Raw genomic sequence first — 19673 nt, forward strand, 5'->3', positions numbered from 1 at the left:
TATTTATCTATATATTCGATAATTGTTCATTTGCATTTACTCGAAAACATATCCGTATTACGAATAAGTATTACGTGTATCTACAGTAGTTACTCTCGTTTGAGATTATTTTACGCTCTGCGAAGCTTTTTCGTTATCATCGTATCATCGTCCTTGAGAACTTCTTTCGCCGCTTGCGAAACTTTGATATATTAGCGAAAGAGGATACACGTCCTTGAAAGAATCTTGTCTATCTCTCGGTGAAATGTTTAATAAAAGAAAAAATAATCCTCAGTATCGGATGGTATAAGACCTCGTTTTTATGTGTCTTTTATGTAATTGTCCTTGAAATATTTCCAAAAGAGCAAATAAAATGTTCGGCTCTCGTTTCACAAGGAAATGAATTCGAGAAAGCGTGGGTGTACGTTTCTTTTCTTCACCTTCGATATACTTTTCTCCTGTGCTCGAATTGTTCTCAAAGAATGAGGCAAAAAGTGGGAGACAGAGGGGGTGAGAGAGGGAGAGAGATAGAGATGACCTTCTGTGCTCGCTGACCTCTTTACTTAATGGATTTTGCGGCCAACCTCTGTAAAGTCGAACAACCGATATACACTCCTCCTCTCTTTCTATCCCGATTATCCCATTTATTTCCCTTCATTTGACCCGAACGTAAACCTAATTCTCTTGAAACCATGTGCCAGTTAACATATCTACGTGTAACGTTTATATGCATATCTTCATCGAGTTCTTACAAATTGCAACAGGAAAACGTTATTTTTCATTTCCTGTTGAATATTTTTTAAAGAAATCAAAAATAATAATAAATTCTACGAGTATATATCTTTCCTACTTGTAATTAATAATATTTATTATTATTAAACGTACTTCACCGTTTCGTTCTAGCAGGTTGTCCGTGCGGATTTCGCGAGTGCGTTTCAGCAAATCCGCGCAGATTTTGTCAGTCGCTTATCCGCTTGGTAGCGTTTACTTTGGAAAACATTTATGACTTTACTAACGTAATGTACTTATGAATTAGTAGATATATAAAATAAAATAAAATTGTACAATTTGTTAGACATTATTTTTTATTGTTTACAGTTTATAATTAACCATTGTATGATACCATTTAATTCTTTGAAATTGTTCTTTTATGTCGCCCAAAGAATCACTATCATCACTTTCAAATTCATTATCACGCACTGTTGTACGTCGATTCTGTCGTTTAACCATATTTACAAAAAAAAAAATTATTTTACAGAAATGTAGGATTTGAAAACGCTTTCTAGTTGTGCTAGGACTTTAAACTGTACGCCACGGTGGGTTTGAAAAAATTAAAACAGCCCTTAAATCCAAAATGAATGAAAAATTTCAGACTTTCTACACAACACACATAATGTAGCTTTTATCTTATCTTATTTAAACTAAGATTAAGATAGTCGGGTGAAACTTGATACACTATGCGCCACAAAAGCGATGTCGAGTCACATTCGACATAAGACCGACCACAAAGGGTTAACTAAAGAAAAATTATCGAGAAGAAAACGAAAGTATTTCTATCAAAATGACTGGTCTTTATAAGATATTTTTATTTGTTTATTTTATTTATATCTTTATATTATATTAGGTTATTAAGTATGAAATGTCTGATTACCTAAAGCCTCAAGTTTGATACCAGATATCTCCGATATTTCACTTCGATTGTCCTTTATTTTTTTTTTTGCATTAAAAAGGTACGCCATCTGGCTTTCAGATACACTCCTTTGTTTTTAATAGTCTATCGTATTGTCGTCTGGAGGTTAAATATTGTAAGCCATGGATAAGACAAAAATGCGAATTATTTTCGAATATGAGTTCCGTCGTGAAACTAATGCAGCGCAGGAAAGCCGAAATGTTAACGAAGTGTTCGGCAAGGATGTGGCTAACGAACGTACAGTATTTCGATGGTTCCAAAAATTCCAATCTGGAGATTTTGATCTTCAAAATGAACCACGCGGGTAGCCTAAAAGCAAGGTTGATGACGATCAACTGAAAGCTGTAATGGAAGCAAATCCATCTGAAAAGACGCGTGGACTAGTAGCAAGGTTTGAAGTTACCATCCCAACAATATTAAGTCATCTGAAAGCAATCGGAAAAGTAAAGAAGCTGGATAGGTGGGTTCCGCATGAGTTGAGCGAGCGTCAGCAACGGAACCGCTTCGAGGCTTGCTGTTCTTTGGTATCAAAACTAAAAGGCGATCCATTTTTGCACCGGATAGTCACGTGCGATGAAAAATGGATACTTTTTAATAATCGCAAGCGTTCGGCACAATGGTTGGACAAAGATGAAGCGCCAAAACACACCCCAAAGTCGAGTATACACAAAAAAAAACTAATGGTGTCTGTTTGGTGGTTCAGCGCGGGCGTTATACACTATAGTTTTATGAGAGCTGGACAATCGATAACGGCAGATCTCTACTGTGAACAGTTAGAAGAAATGATGAAGCAGCTGCAAATTAAGCAGCCGAGATTGGTCAACAGGGACAGACCAATCCTCCTGCAGGAGAATGCTCGATCACACGTTGCAAGATCGACGTTACTTAAACTACAGGAACTGGACCTGGAAACACTTTGTCACCCTCCGTACTCGTAATTTATAACTATTATATAATGGAAACTCTAATAACTATTACATAATAATACGAATAAGTATAAAAAGTATATTTGGTAACAGAAATATTCAAATAAACTTTCATCAACATAAATATAAGAAGTGTAATATAATAATATGAGGTGTGTGTGTGTGTGTGTGTGTGATATTATGTCATCCCGAAAATGTCTTTCTTTTCTTGGTGATAAGTTGCACAATATTGTATGCGTAATATTTTGTATGTTATTTTACTAAATAATATCGATTCTTCTCTATGTTATCTTTTTTTTTACTGTATATTATTAAACATACAAAATATTGTGTAATATAAAATTATTTAAAAAAAAAAAAGAAGAAGAGAAGAGAAACTTTTGGGACGACCTAATAATAAGTGTAATAGAAATAAAGTAATTATTAAATATAAAAATTATTTAGTGATAATATTCCAATAATAGAGATTTTTCTTTTATGTTTTACCCAACTTATTTTCTCTAAGACAATTTTATTTGTATGATCTTGTATACCTTCATTTTCATTTTCAGTGGTAATATTCCAATAGTAGATTTTTCTTTTATATTTTACCCAACTTATTTTCTCTGCGACAATTTCATTTTTATGAATATGTATACTTTCATTTTCATTTTCAGAATTTATGTTAGAAGCACACGAACAGCACGTTTTCTAGAAAGTAAATTCAATATATTTTCCAATTAACTTTTCGCAAAACTTCTGAACATTTCCTTTCAATTCTATTCTCACTATAATGTTCAATTTCATTTTCTTCTAATTCATTTTCTTCGTGGTCATACAATTCACCATCCCTCTTACCGAGAACATTCTATTAGTATATTGTTCAGTTTTTGTAATAATTAGTTTCGTTATTTTTAGTGCTTGTAAAATATCATTATATAAAAACAAAAAATTAAGTCCTATTCTAACGATTATGGTTTACAGAATGATCATGTGAAACATCATCGATAATTATGTTTATGTTACATCATAGTTATAATATTTTTTTCTTTGTTTTGATGCAGATAAAACTTAAAATAAAATTTGCTAATTAAATACGAATAAATTTATTTAAATATATATATATATATATATATATATGTTTAATGTATAATATAATTATTATAATATAATTATTATAATTTATATCTATAATATCTATATATATATATCTATATAAGATCTATATTATTATATTATATATATGTATATATATTATCTATATATTTTAATTATTATAATATAATAAATTTATTAAAATATTATAAAATGACAGATATTGTAATAAGTAACCATGATGTATAATTATTTTCATACTGAATAAATAAAATAAAACTTATTATATTATGCTTCTAGTTATTGCTACAAAATTCATCATCATCCTCATGGGAAAAAATAATGTAACATGAAATAAGAATATTAAAATGAAAAATTGTCAAACCAGTCATTTTGATAGACGTTAGCGGTTGGTTCTAGTGTTAATTATCGCTTTTTAATTCATTTTCTCTTTTTGACATTTATAGAAGATAATAAAATTACGTAGGCGGATTAATTCGTCGATATTACGTCTAAAGCACTTTTCTTAATCATTTTTTTTTTCACCTTGAACACTTTCGATATTACTAACATCTACATACTTGTATCGATCGGTTCAATAATATTTTTTAGGTATTTCAAAAATGTATAAGAAACGATGGAATATATGTGTCATTCAGTGTGTATTAATCATTCTCATCGATCATCTTCCTATTGCAATGTCATTCATGTTTTTTTTCATTCGTCCTGTTCGTTATAAGTCTTCTATCATGATAGATTATGAATTATTTATTTGATTACATTAAAGTAGTTTTATTAAATTGACAATATAGTTATTGATCTTTAATAGGATGACAGTGAACTTAAACGTTTCTATTCCTATAGGTCAATAATGATAAATATTTTAGAATTATAATTTAGAATCAAATAACAAATTTCATATTAACAAATATTCGAAATGTATGATTTAAATGATGAAAACAATTTTGTAGACTTTATTTATTAATAAATTGATAGTAGACAGTAATGAAGTACTATATATATATATAATATGTTATTATGAATAATTTAGAAGATCCTGATTGAACGTTTCTCTCGCATACATAAACGTTTGTCGCGAATCAGGGATTCGTAATTCTTTTGCTATACAGTAAAGATCATAAATACTTTTTCGAAAGTTTCGATCAATGTTAGATTCGCACTTGAACTGTATAGAACTCGGACTTTGCGATCTCGTCATCATCACCGGAAATGAACGATAATGCTCGCTATTACGTTACGAGATACTCGTGCGTACATAGTTACTGCTCATTTCGCAGTGAATATAGGTGAAAAAAGAAAATTTTATTTTACTATTTTTTTTTTTTTTTTTTTTTTTTTTTGAATAAAAGATCTATACCATTTGATATTTAATCATAGCGAATATTTGTAAATTTGTAATAACGATTGCTCATTATTATTATTAGCCTGTGGGATTTTTGAATGCTATTAACTCCTTGAGTACTGAATTATTTGAAGATTTTTATGCATATATAACGAATTTAATTTGTTTCTATATAGATTAATATGTAAAAGTTATAGATTTTATTTAGAATATATTCATATATTCCATATATATTATTATAATAATATTATATTAATATTTAATTATAATAATAATTATTATAATATAATATAATATAATAATATAATATTATAAATTTTTTTATTATACTATTTAGGTACAAAAATTTATATATATATTTAGGTACCTAAATACTATATAATATTTTATTGCTAAATATTTATTTAATACTAATTTTATTTACTACAAAAATTATTTAATTAATAAATTATACTATTTAATACTAAGTATTATATAAAATACTTTATATAATATTTAGGTACCAAATACAAAATTTAATATATTATAAATTTATAATTATAATATTATATTATAAATTAATATAATAATAAATAAAAATAATAATAATATTATTCTATATATATATTATTATTCCATATAAATAATATATCGAATAATTCCATATATTATATATTTATATTGGTAATAAAAATATATAAATGGAACAAAATAGAAATATTTATATATTTATATAAGCTTCTTAAATTCAGATGACGAATTAGACTCGTACCACCGTAACTTCGCCTAAGTAAGCAGATGACGAGTCTCACTCGTCAAATGTACCCAATGAGTTAAAAATAAGAACGGTATATCGAAAGACAAGACAAAAAAGACAAATAAATCATTAATGTATTGAAATTAGCTATTATTGAGGATTACTTAAAATATGTACAATTGATAAGGAAATGAACGAAAGACAATGAATCCTCCCAATTACAATGATTATTTGATTCGAGTTCAAAATTTAGCATGCTAAAATATGTTACCATGTAATTGTATACGCCGTCTATTTTAGTAGAACACGCGTTAATATTTGAAAGGCAAAATTTCTCTCTAGAAAGAAAGACCAAATAAGATCGAATCGAATAGAATTGGATCGGATCATTGACCGAATACTAATAATGTTTACGAGTTATTTCTTTCTTTTCTTTTTTTATCCTTTAGGAAGAAGGAAGTATAATTGTAAAACGAGAAATACCGGTCTGTATAATCTAAATAATTAGAGTCAATCGTGTCCTCTCGATGATTAAAAAATAATTATCCAATGAGAAAAAGAAGAAGAAGAAAAAGAAGAACGATGAAATTAGGTCAACTGTATTTTGATATATCGAAACACATGCATCGCGAATTTTTCGATTTATTCAACGTACAAATATAAAGATATTTGTTATAATATAACAAAAGAACAAGAAAAAGTAATAGTGTAGGAAAAGCAAAAGTTTATGGAACAATACACTGTTCTCCAATGATAAAAGAGAGAAAGAGAGAGAGAGAGAGAGAGAGAGAAAAAGAGCAAGTTTAAATTTAAAGTCGAACTATCGAGACGTTTACGAAAGTCGAATGCAAGCACGCGTTACTTGGAAAATTCTCCTTGTTCCAGATAAATATTTACGCTTGTAAAGAATTGTCCCCCAAAAAATAGGCTAATTCTATTATCCAGATTGTAAAACTACAAAAGTGTGTGTGTATGTGTGTGTTGAAAATATTTGATAAAGATATGACACTACAATGTAACTCGTTCAATGATTGTGAGAGTCACACTCGACATTCAATACGAACAAAATATGTATGATTACAAAAGAGAACATCATCATTGACGAACTACCTACTTCATAATCAACTCGGTTGATGTATACAAGCTGCATTTGGCGACGGAACAGATAGATATTACATTGAGATTAGAGACTGAGTGCATAATGTAATAGTAGTCGATGTTTTTTTTTATCTGTTTTTTATTCTTCTTTTTTTTTTGTGCCTTCTTAAAAGGTCGACCGATCGATCAATATCGGAATAAATTTATTTGAACAACGCGTTATAAGGTGACGAATAGTTGTTAATTCAATTCTATATCCCACATTGAATCATGATAAATAATTCTTACCATACTCGTATGGTAATTTTTTGTATGGTGAAGAAATCTGAATAAGATTTGGATTTGTATTCGTTCTTCTTTCTTATCTTTATAATCAACGTATGCATAAATATGGCTAATTCGTTCGTATTTTTATGTTTTCTCTTCTTCCATCCCTTTTCTTCTTCTTCTTCTTCTTCTTTTTCTTCTCCATAACGTTGTACAAACGTTTTATCCACGTGCATGCGTTAGACACGAAGCGTGAATTCTAAAAATAATGCATACGCTTAGCCAACCACGTATTACCCATGCTTCGTACTGAGTTTAAACATTTTCTCGACCGTCTCGATCATTTTCAAATTCTCGATTCATTTTCTTGACGACACTTATTTTCTTTTCTTTTTAAATAAAGAAATAATAATAATAATAATAATAATAATAATAATAATAATAATAATAATAATAGATTAATTCATTTAAAACGATAAATCAAACTTTATTTATCATTGTAACGTGTTGGCACGATGACAAATCAATATAATAGTTCATCGGTATTACCTAAATAAAAATATATCAATTATTTATGAAAAGATATTATTTAATACTTAACATTGAACAATTCCTTGATTATAAAAAGAGCAATATTTTTCTTAAAAATCTCGATTGATTTTTCATCTTCCAAACAAAAAATTGATCATCGATGAATCGAATCTCGTCCAGTTCCTAATGGCAAACTAAAATACAAGAAAAAAAGATGGTTATAGTGAAAAAGAATATTGAATTAGAGAAAAAATATTATAGGTGTGAATTAAAAAAAAAAAAAAAAAAAAAAAAAAACAATATATACATATAGAATTTTAGTATATATTTACACCTATTTATTTCTTCGATAATCTGTCATCCATCCTTTGCGTCAATGCATTCATTCTCTGTAAAGGTTGTTATTATTATTGAAAGAAATTAAATGTAACTTTTTTCTTGTAAAAAAAAAAAAGCAAGAATTAAATCATCTGCGTTAAGGTCAGTACAGTTTGACGTAATAAAACGACGATAATTTCCAAAACCTACCTGTATTTGATTTATAAACATATTATCGAATAAAAACGTTTCGATAATTTGTTTTATAAAATATTTGAAAATATAGAAATCTAATTCGAAATAAAAAAAAATCAAATAGATATTTATTTTGCATTTGAGAGAGAGAGAGAGAGAGAGAGAGAGAGAGAAAGAAAGAAAGAGAATTGCATTTGAAAATATTTGTTAACGTTTAAACGTAGAAATGTAAATTGAATTCTAAAGATATTCCAGTACAGTTTTTATAATAGATTTGTTTATTTTTTATTGTCATAGCTTGCATTCTCCATACACATAAAGTATTTTGTATATATACTGCCGAGAATTCGAAAATTTCTTATGCTATTTTCTTTTTTTTTATATTTACATTTCATTCTTAAAATGAAAGAAATATTTAGTTATGAAGGTTGAGTCAAGAGTATTCTAAAATAATTTAAAACATTACTTACACCTTTGAGAAATTAATTTTTTAACTATTTTTTTTTTTTTTTTTTTATTAACATTATAAAACTTTAATCCCTCATCCATAATCAGTCAATAATCAGTCACGGAAATTATAATACATTACGGTTATCACAAAAATATTCATTTTTCATTTAGTTGTCAGTTTTATCGAGTAAAAAACTGCTCTGGATTTTTCATATGTGTATGACACAGATCGTTTTTATATTTTATTATAAAAATGTGGGCGTAAACAGTTTCAAGTTACTTCGTGCTTTGTCACTAATCACAAATATTTCATCGAAATAGTAATGATCGTATATTTAATTGTTTATCAGCAATACTTAATTGTATATAAAAGAGAAAGAGAAAGAGTGATTACTTTTAATAAAAAGAATAGAAGATGTTATTTAAACAACATATTGTGTCTTCAACGTTTCACGAACACAGACTGAACAACTCGTGTCATGTGAGTTATTTTACATAAAACGTTTAACGTATAGATATAATCTTTTATACATATATATACATATAATATATCCTGTATTGCATAAAAATTGATCAAATTTGTCTATATTTATCATATATAGAGTATTACGTCATTCAATAATGTCCTTCGAGAGAAAGTCTAGGAAGAAGAACACCTGGCGTATTTTAATAATGTAAACGAAATGTTATGGACAGGGACGAAGAAAGAAAAAGTGACACAGAAAATAAGAAACGGAAGTAGAGAAAGGGGGAAGAAAAAGTAGACTTTTAATGAAGTAGAAAGAATAGAAAAAAAAGGCAATTGATTTCCTAGAAATGCCCGTGACCGCCACGTGGTATAAGATAATCATAAATATAAGTAAATATATATAAATATATATATATATATATATATATATATATATATATGTATACGCAGATATTGAATCATTATCACATAGGGTGTGTTCAGTGATCATAGATACTAAATTTCAATCGATCACCTTTTTTGATCGACTTAATCGATTTCGCAACTCTAATTTCATTTCACTTTAGTTTCGTTTTGTTTTTTTTTTTTTTTTGGTATTTTCTTTTACCCATGAAAGTAACAACTATTAATTGATTGTCACTACTCATATTGTAGAATAAAAATAATAGGGTGAAAAATGATGAAAAAGAATAGCTTTTCTTTCCAACACATTTTCACAAAATATCCTGAGGACTTACAATACCTTGAGAACTTGGAACGACAGTTAAAGAAAGTGCGTGAATTAATGATTGAAAAGATCGAAAGGTCAGAGCTAAAGTAGGGTTGTAGTTTTTCTTTTCTACTTTTTTCCTCTTTACTTATGATATATGTTGAAACTACGTATGTCGAAATCAAGTCGGTCAGTCTTATATCCCGGCTGGTCCGAGGAAGGCTGAGTGTGAGCTGAAACAACTCGTCTCTTTTAAATTATCAAAATTATTTTCTGTCGCATATTTCAATTTCTAATCATTCAAAAATGAGTTTTATATTTATCGCACGTTTGGCATTTAAAACTTTGGGTGCAAGAGTTCGTTCATCTAAAAGAATGATCTTCAAAAAGTGCCGATACCAACGTGGCTACTATTAATTTTTCAATATTTTAATATTCATTGAGAAATTTGATTCTCCTGATGTAATATTTAAATAAATTAATTTGTTCTCGCGTTGATTGTTGGAATTTGACAATCATCGTTGAGACGAGTAATTTTAATACGAGAATTCGAATCTTTTTCGTTTTTTTTTCCCCTTTTTTTCTTTTTTACATAAATATCATATTTATATCAATACAAATTTGACTAATTGTGAAATAAAACGACATGATGGAGTTCGAAACTCGTGCTTTGATCGATCTTTGCCTATCTTCTGGTACAATAACGAGAGCTAGGTAAAATATTAATAGTGCTTATTTTTTTTCTTTTTAACACTAGATTTACGGATGTTTTATTCATTATTTATTAATGTTTACAAAGATTATTTAAATGAAGGATTGATTAGAAAATAGGAATGAATATTTAAATATATTACATTACGTAACTAAAAGCCAACATATATTTTGAAAAAATAATATTTAAGTTTCATATACATGTAGCAAAAAAATTTGAAATGAGTCAAATTGTCTTAGTCAGTAAATCTAGTGTTAAATGAAATTTTCCAATCTATCATGAACGTTATCTCTCGTTATTTATTTACATTGCTAAAAAGGTTTATTGATATTTTTTTTAAACGATTTTCTAATTAACACTAAATCGGTCGATAAATAATATAATTGATTAAATTTGTATGATTAGGTCTGCGGGGTCCATAGGAGCACGTTCGGCACCAAGTACACCATTACAAACAACAACGCCTGGAGTACCGCAAACGAGTCAACAATCAATCGGTGGTGCTTCCCAGCTTACTGTTGTTGCTAATACTCAAATTTCTCAACCACCAAGAAGTCCAAGTCATGCAGCATTGAGATGTAACGACAGGTAAGATAAAACGTTGAAACATTTTCTAAGAAAACTCATCGAATTCATCGTACTTCAAAATGATTATCGATCGCGATCGATAAAGATCTGGAAAATGATAATGCGATAAAGAGACACCTGTGTGTTCTTATAAAAGCGTAGTTGTTTTTATTTATACAGCTGTCGGAAGTTGATAGGTAAAAAAATAAGTGATCTTTACGATCATACATATAAATCATTCTCATCCGGCAATATATATATAAAGAAAATGTAATAGTTATCAGTGTTTTCCTATTTATCCCTCTAAAACCCCGATTTATGATAAGAAAAGTAACATAGATTGTCTAGATAACTTTTACTTTCTGTTTGTCGACAAGAATAATAGTATTGACAGGGATCGATAGAGATCGATAGATCTTACTTCCGTTAGTTTTTAAATAGAAATCTTCGTCATCCCTTCTCGCTAATTTTTTTTTTTTTTTCCAAAACAATTTCTTTTATCGTTGTTACGAAATAGAATCTATATCTGTCCTACGTCACGTGGTTGAAAATTTTTTGTTCGTTTCGTTTATAACGATATCAATCGAGCGTTGATCTAGTTAGATAAAAGTTAGGTCTTCCACCTGCAACTGTCTCGATAAGCTTCGCAGATCTCACTTTAATCGTGACCGTGTCTTATCGAAAATTGTGTGCAGACCTAACGCAGAAACATGCGTTATTAGCATTTTATTAACTTACGATGATTTGAACGTTGCGGATTGGGACTCGTGTCCAAGTGAAAGTTTTATTTTGAAGAATCTTTTATAATACATTATGTGTGTATTTGTATACCCACGTGTTTGTTGTGCGTATTATTTTTGTGTTTATTTTCTTGTGAACTCTTTCCTTTAACGTATCACGTAGTGATACGATTAAAAAAGAAGAAAAGGAAAGGAGTTTTAGCAATCGTCCTAATTGCTCTTTCGTTTCGATCAAATTCGAAACAACAAGATGCATGGAATTAGATTTGACGTTTGGAGCAACGATGTGTGGGGTGCTACTATCAGAACGAAAACTTCGAGGAGTAATTCAGTGTCGAGCACTACCAACAATGATTTAAATGAGTTAATTATACTTTCATTTTATTCTATCTTTTTGATTTTATATATATATAAGTATACGTAAAAGTTTAATATACATTAAAAGGTCGAAGAGTGTAAAGTTTATTAATAATTGAAGAGTATATCATTGAGAGTGCTTGTTTTATAGTATTGCATTTTGAATCTATGTGCACTATACAGGGTATGTCATTTTAGACGTCTCAATTGAGCACGATGAAATATCGATGGAAAGTTACGCTATATATGCTCATTAAGTCTGGTCTTGATATTCTTTACTACTTTTATTAAACCTAAAGTATCGATTTCCATTTAAAGAAAATTTGTTGACTTTCGCATCTCACTGCTTCTATAATACAAAAATAGTTCTGCAAAAAGGAATATTAGATTTTCTATCTAATATTTAGAATATAATCCGTTGCAACTTTGAATTAAAATATCTGGTTGTAAAATCAATAGAATCGATTGACTAGAAAATGTTCAAATTCTTATCGTCGTTGTATTAAATGAATTTATTTACATTAGCAAATACCGTGATATTTACATATCCATTGTGTTACAAAGTATAGATCATGATAGAGACCTGAATATAATTTATTGTGTAAAATACCTACATAATTCTACATATTTTCGTTGTTAAAATATACGACATCAAGATAAAGATTGGATCGATAATGTTTGATTACGAAGCTATCGACGTATACTTCCATTGTAAAGTCTTTCTTGTATCTCTGTAAAAATAACCTTGAAAAAGATTATTTTATTTGGGAATCAAAACGAAATATACAATATACTGAATTCTATCAGTTAAATGAAACATAATTATATTGGTTTTCTTGTTTGTTTTTACAATGTTTCTTTCTATCATTTCAGTCAGCTTTCAAAGCCATTGAGCAGGAGTACTCCATCGATGGCAGCCGGTGGAACTGTTCAAACTCCAGCGAAGATCAGTAGATCTTCATCTAGATCCTCGCCATCGTCCACCAGCAGTGCTAGACAGAAAAAGTTTCATCGGCATTTTACTCAGGTAATTGACAAAATAAATATATCATTCTCTAATTGGGCAGAGCAAAAGAATACTAGCTAAATTTGAATAAAAACAGGATAAAAAAAAAGAAAACAAACAAATGCATTGAAGTGCTAATTGAAAGTAAATGTATATAAACATATGTCATCAATCTTCACTTTCAAAATGTAATATTTTGAAGTATCTCTTTGAAAAGCAACAAAATAATTCCAACTTATATTGTTTTGTTCGGCCACCAAAAATAAATTAAAAAATGAAGAATTATTATTATCACTATAATTTAATTAGACTAAGCAAAAGGACAGTTTGTCAGAGCTAATATTTAGTCTCCAAAATTTCAACATCAGGTAGCCGCAGATGAACGTGTATTAAACTACTACAGTTGTGCGCTGGTGGGCGATATCCTACTTCAAGGCCATCTTTACATAACACCGAATTACTTTGCTTTCTACAGCAACGTTTTCGGTTATGTTACAAAATTATTGATACCGACGGCCTCGGTATTAAAGATTAGCAAAGAGAAAACAGCTAAGATCATTCCAAATGCAGTCGCGGTAGCGACGGAGGGTGAGAGACACGTATTCTGTTCTTTACTCTCGAGAGATTCGACCTTCAAGCTGATGAAACAGGTTTGGGACGAGGCATTATTACCAAGAACTTCACCGGATGTTTTACCTCTTCCCGATGAGGTTAAGTTATTACCACCGGATGCGTTGCTGGTCGACGATTCGGAAGTTAATCCTGAAGAAGATGATTCGAGTATGTCAGAAAGTGGTACCGATCAAACTGCTTCAAGACCACCAACCGTTTGTACGGATACCGATGGCTTATCAGCTACTGTTTCTAGACCAAGTCATACTCCTGTTCCTGGTACGAGGTTGGTAATCTTCTTTACATGTCTATCTCACTTATTTTACATATATACAAATACAAATAAATTAACATACACTATACTTACTGACTTCAAAACTAATTGTAAGTACTTCTCGCGGATATTGGATTGTATAGGATGAATCAAAAATTACTCTTTTCTTTGAATATTTTTCTAAACTAAGTCAGACTTGTATGATTTTACGATCCAAAGGAAATATAATAATCTTAAAGAATCTGGGAAAAGAGTTTAAATGATTTATTATATATTATCACCTAGAGAGAAGAGTTTTTTTAACTTATTCTATAGAAGATAAAGTAGGACATGAATATTGGAAAATTTGTTAGATTCTTTGGTGTCGTCTAATGTACCACATTCCTTATTGTTGTATAATTTCTTTTTTCTTATTTTAGAATGGATTCAGTGACACCATCGATATCAATCTCACCGGACAAATCTCGTTCCTTTGGCACATTGTTTGTTGGTGGATTGAAGCCTGGTACAGTCATTGCTGTATTGGTTGTGGTCCTAGCAGCTTTGTATATTTCGGCAGCCATGATGATGTTCCGCATTGATAGATTGCATACGGCATATCTGAATCATCCTCTTGTCTCGCCGGAACACTTTACACACGATCGACTCTTGCATTATCTTAATTCAAATCTCGATCAGATAGCTAAGGTAAATTTAAACAATTCAACTTATAATTAGTTTTCCTTACGTTTTTCTTTCTCTCTGTCTCTGTCTCTATGAAAGTGTGTTTTTACTTGATACGTTTTCATTTTCTAGGTCCGGCAAAGTTTGCAAACGTTGTCACAACAATTTGTAGCAATGAGTCAAGCTGGTGAAACAGGATCAGCAGCTGTTTCCGGTGGCCCCATAGAACCTGAAGATGCGCCGAGTTAGCCCCCGGGGTGGATAAATAATAATATCATTAAACCAAATAATAATAATAGGAGTATACGTCGCCTTTCTAGCGTATGAAACGTGTCTCTTAATCTGATGCAAGACAATTATGGCGATCACCACATCATTAATGATGATAAAATATTATCGTTTAGCACCCCATCACGATTAGAACTTCCAACAACAAGAAAAAGAAAAAAGAAAAAAAAGAAAGCGGGGATTGTGACACTCGTGTAGGCAGTTCACATCAGTCATGAAAAAGAAGAATGAATTTTACGCTTTTATGATGATCATCTTCTCTCTTTCTATATATATATATTTGCTCTCTCCCACAATATCAAACCCTCTTCTCCCCTTTTAGCCCCATCATTACCACGAGAGTCCATCACGCCTTTTATTTTTTTTTTCCGCATTTGCGTTTTCTATTGTTCGTCGTTACTCGTAGATGGTTTCATTAAATGACTTAGAAAAATTGTTATTAAAATAGGGATGAAGATAAAGAAAGACGATTTTTTTAATGAAAATGAAAATGACGAGTTGAAAGATGGGCGAAGAAAATATGAGTATGGAAGTAAAGGTTGCTTTTTAACGGCGAACGAAAAAAGTAATTTTGTTTGAAACTAGTCACGCGTAACCAAGGTTCCCTGGTGCGAAATAAACACATGAACAAGAAGAAACAAAATATATATATATATATATATATATATATATATATATATATATATATATATATATATACACTATGCATATGTATGTATAGAACAATGATGTACATGCACTTATACATAAAAAAATGTACACACACATACACATATAATATATGTATATTGATAAAAAAGAAAACAAACAAGTATGTATACATAAAGGTAGAATTAATTGCATATTTCGCGATTACTTATGTCCGTAATTTATATAATTTAACAACTGGTCGAGCATTAACGTTGTTTACTTTCTTCTTAATTTTCTGATATCGATAAATATGCTCGACAAACATCAGTAATAGAATTTATAACACATTTTTGCCAAAAATAATGCCATAATTCTATGAATTATCCGTATGTAGCGCACGACAATAGCTCTTAAAAGTTATTTTGATATTCTAAAGGAAAGGAAAAAGAGAAAACAAAATTAAGAAGGAAAATGAAACGATAATGAATCGGGTTCATGAAGATTTTTCATAACCAATCTAATTTGAATATTGTTAAAAAAAAAAAAGAAAAATGAAAAAAAAAAAAGAGAAAATAATAATGATAAAAGGAAAGTAACTATGTAGTAGTTGCCGTATTCGCGTGCACACGAATGTTCCTATTATTATTATTATTATTATTATTATTATTTTATTTTTTATTTTTATTACTATTATATTATCGTTATATTATTATTATTATTATTATCATTATCTATGGAAGTTTTACTTATTTTTAATGTTTTTGTTATATTTTATTTTTATGGAAAAATTGAAAGACACATAAAACAAAGTGTTCGCGAAATATATAATGTTTTGCATACCGAGGAAAAATAATATGTACTCGATCTATCGCATTCGTTGTGTTTCTTTTTTGCTTTCAATGTTTGGGATATGAAAGGGATGTTACATAATAGTGTTATGTTATTAATTATATTTCCAATGGAAAATAATTTTTCAACAAAATTGATAATAATATGTAGTACGAAAAGAAGGTGAAGAAGAAGAAGAAGAAGAAGAAAGAAGAAGAAAGAAAAAGAAGAAAATGATGACGATGATGACGATGATGATGATGATGATGATGATAAAGATGATAAGATAGGAGATTGACTGTGATAATAGGATCGAGGACGCATCTCGTTGAATGCACGACCGCGTTTTCATAACTTAAAAATTTGGTTCTTCTTTTTGTTCCTTTTCTGTTCCTTTTTTTTTTTTTTATCATCCCCGTAATTGCGTCCTACGGGTTTTAATTAAAAGAAAGAAATGAACATTTGTAATGATAATAATATTGATAATATCAATAAAAATGATTGTTAAAAATGTTTCGTAAAATTGAGAAAATAAAAAAAGGAAAGGGAGGTAAAAAAGAAAGAGAGAAATAAATAAATAAAAAACGTGGTCGTATTTTCCTCGAGCACAACGTGGGATCTAATAAAGAAAAGTGCAGTTATAATAATTATTATATTATTAGCTACGTATGTATATTTATAAAATCTTATATATATATATATATATTATATATGTATAGGCGAAAAATTATGAAATTCCTTTATATATTGATTTTCGTGTATGTATTTGTATATGCATAATTATTTGTTGATTATTTCATATAATTATTCAGGCGTTCCAAATTTAGGATTAATGATTGTTATAATGGTGATCGCTAAAATTTCGTTAAATTTTGGATAAAATCTTCGTTTTATTGTTTCATTTTTAATGTTAAAATTTGACAAACGTCCGTTTTAAATTATCTATTTATTTATTACAAATGTTTAAACAAGACGTGAAAAATAACATTCATGGCCGAACGACGTAGAAATGAAAGATTTTTTGAACCTTTTTGTAAATTTCTTGTTTTATTTATTTTCTTTCCTTTTTTGTTTGACCGACGTCGTTGAGGTCCCAACGGAAATGTGCAATGAACGTATTTTAATTTTTCCCCGTTTTTATCAAACGAGCAACACAATTGTTAACTTCGCTCGCATAGATCTTTTCAATTATGATCTATTCGAATCTTTGAACAATTCCAAGGTAAATCGAGGCTTCAAAATAATTACACGTGCCATAGAGAAGAGACGAAGAACAGGTGCGTTCGAATAAGATTCGATTTTTCAAAAGACGCAAGCTAACGCATTGGGACTAATGAGAGAAAGAGAGAGAGAGAAAGGAAGAAAAAAAAAGAGTGTGTGTATGCGTGTATCGGAATATGATTGTCAGTATGTTTATCATGTATGTTGTTTCTTAAGTATATCGCGGGTTCAAAGATACACATATGATACATGTATCATTACTTTGAAGAGAAAGAACTGAGTAACGATACAAAATTTGATGACATTCGAACGGTTTATAATAACTCAATGAGATAAAATATGTTTATTTGTCTTTCTTTTTTCCATTAATGTATGAGTAAACAATTTCATTTACGCTATGTGAACTTATGTGTAAATTTATCAAGAGAAAAAAAAGAAAAGGAAAAAGAAGAAAAGAATTAAATTAAAAAATGTAATAGAACATTTGTAGGCAACGTCTATGAAAAATTTAGCTAGCAAGCTAATATCAAAGTTTTAGGAAGCCCGCAGTTGACAATGGTAGCCAAGTATTTTTGTGCCAAATTCGATAGAAATTGAATAATTAAATATCGTTAAAAAAAAAAAAAAAGGGAAAAAAGAAACTCCTGAAAAACGTCCTAGAATCAACAAATTTGTTCGATGCTCAGATAGAAAGAAAGAAGAAAAAAAAACAATTTGAATCCGCGAAAGCCGAATATGCGTTAGCTGCTGCATTCCGTAGCGAACAAGTTACCGATTCCACGTTCTTATTTATAATAATATTATATATATATATACATATATATCGTCTATACTTGCCTTAATCTAAATATTTTTAGACTTTTTAGGTGGGTGCTCGATATAAACACGGTCCATTTTACTTATTAGATCAGATAAATCTTCTAATATGTATAGTTCACTAATTCAAATTGATTGATTTTTGAATTGAGTATTAATGTAAAAAAAAAAAAAAAACCACACATTACGCGATCGATTCGCGCATTCCGAGCGTCGACTAATATTATTTAAATATGTTTAATTGATAGATATCTAAGTTTCTTTAGATCATTGTTTAATTATCATCATCATCGTCATTTTGATCACACACTCTTTCTCTCTCTCTCTTTCTCTCTCTCTCTCTCTCTTTCTCTCCTACTTTCACTCCTTTTGACCATATTATTTAACATTGACATTCGGATTGCGTTCGTCGATAAGTCAATATGAAGATACATATATTGAAACTATTATCTTTTATTTTTTACATAAAAAAGAAAACAAATTATGTCGTTGATTAAAATTATCGATTATAAACGAAAATCGTAAATTATGTTTCGTCGAATATCGAAATAAAACTTTCTGTGTTTTCTTTTATTTTTTTTTTTTTTTTTTTTTTTTTAAAAGAAGTAAAAAAAGGAAAGAAGACTTATAAATAATTGAAAAAAAAAAAAAGAGAAAAGGGTGACCAATACTTTACAACATAAATCGTCTAAACCACTTACACACATACACAGACACAAGAAAAAAATGCAAAAATAAAATTTATGAAAACTTCTCTCGGACTTTTTTTCATCCTTACAACGATAAATAAATAAATAAGTTTTTCCTTTACGATTACGATAAAACACGCGGAAAACCGCAGCGTCCAGTTGTTATATTAAAATAGTATTATATGAACTTAATTATGATTGCATTTTTTTTTAACGATAAGATAAGTTTTGTTAGGAAATGATGCCATGTCCAAAAACTCTCGTATTATAAAATGTTTATTAGTTTATTTTTATTCGTCAAAATAAACTAATAAAATATCTATAGATTAGATAAATAATTTTTGTTTTTCTTTAATATTTGTTATAATAATTTATAAATTACTTTTTAATTTCATTAAGTACATTATGAAAATTATTTTATGAAATAGAGATTATGAATAATCATTATTAAATGTTAGAAATAAA

The 19673-nt window shown here is 29.0% G+C and overlaps 1 protein-coding gene and 1 long non-coding RNA gene across 6 annotated transcripts in view; one reads left to right on the forward strand and one right to left on the reverse strand.

Annotated features, from left to right (window-relative positions):
- LOC107073916 (uncharacterized) overlaps positions 1 to 19273 on the forward strand; it is a 44598-nt gene extending 25325 nt beyond the window's left edge. For 4 of the 5 annotated variants that reach the window (XM_015334852.2, XM_089171363.1, XM_089171365.1 and 1 more), the window contains exons 4-8: positions 10923 to 11105; positions 13055 to 13208; positions 13535 to 14085; positions 14493 to 14760; positions 14869 to 19273. In XM_015334852.2, coding sequence (XP_015190338.1) covers positions 10923 to 11105; positions 13055 to 13208; positions 13535 to 14085; positions 14493 to 14760; positions 14869 to 14985 — 1273 coding nt within the window. In that variant the 3' untranslated portion in view covers positions 14986 to 19273. The remainder of the gene's footprint in view (positions 1 to 10922; positions 11106 to 13054; positions 13209 to 13534; positions 14086 to 14492; positions 14761 to 14868) is intronic. The other variant, XM_089171364.1, reaches the window with a different exon arrangement.
- Positions 5755 to 10903, reverse strand: LOC149032967 (uncharacterized). The gene is made up of 3 exons (XR_016176178.1): positions 9022 to 10903; positions 7999 to 8053; positions 5755 to 7858 (listed from the first exon to the last, which is right to left on the reverse strand). It is a non-coding gene; the product is annotated as an uncharacterized LOC149032967 (long non-coding RNA).
- Positions 19274 to 19673: the final 400 nt, after the last annotated feature.

Source organism: Polistes dominula, unplaced genomic scaffold, assembly GCF_049000335.1.
Source record: "Polistes dominula isolate Pdom_NZ unplaced genomic scaffold, Pdom_raw_medaka contig_31, whole genome shotgun sequence".
Taxonomy (NCBI): domain Eukaryota; kingdom Metazoa; phylum Arthropoda; class Insecta; order Hymenoptera; family Vespidae; genus Polistes; species Polistes dominula.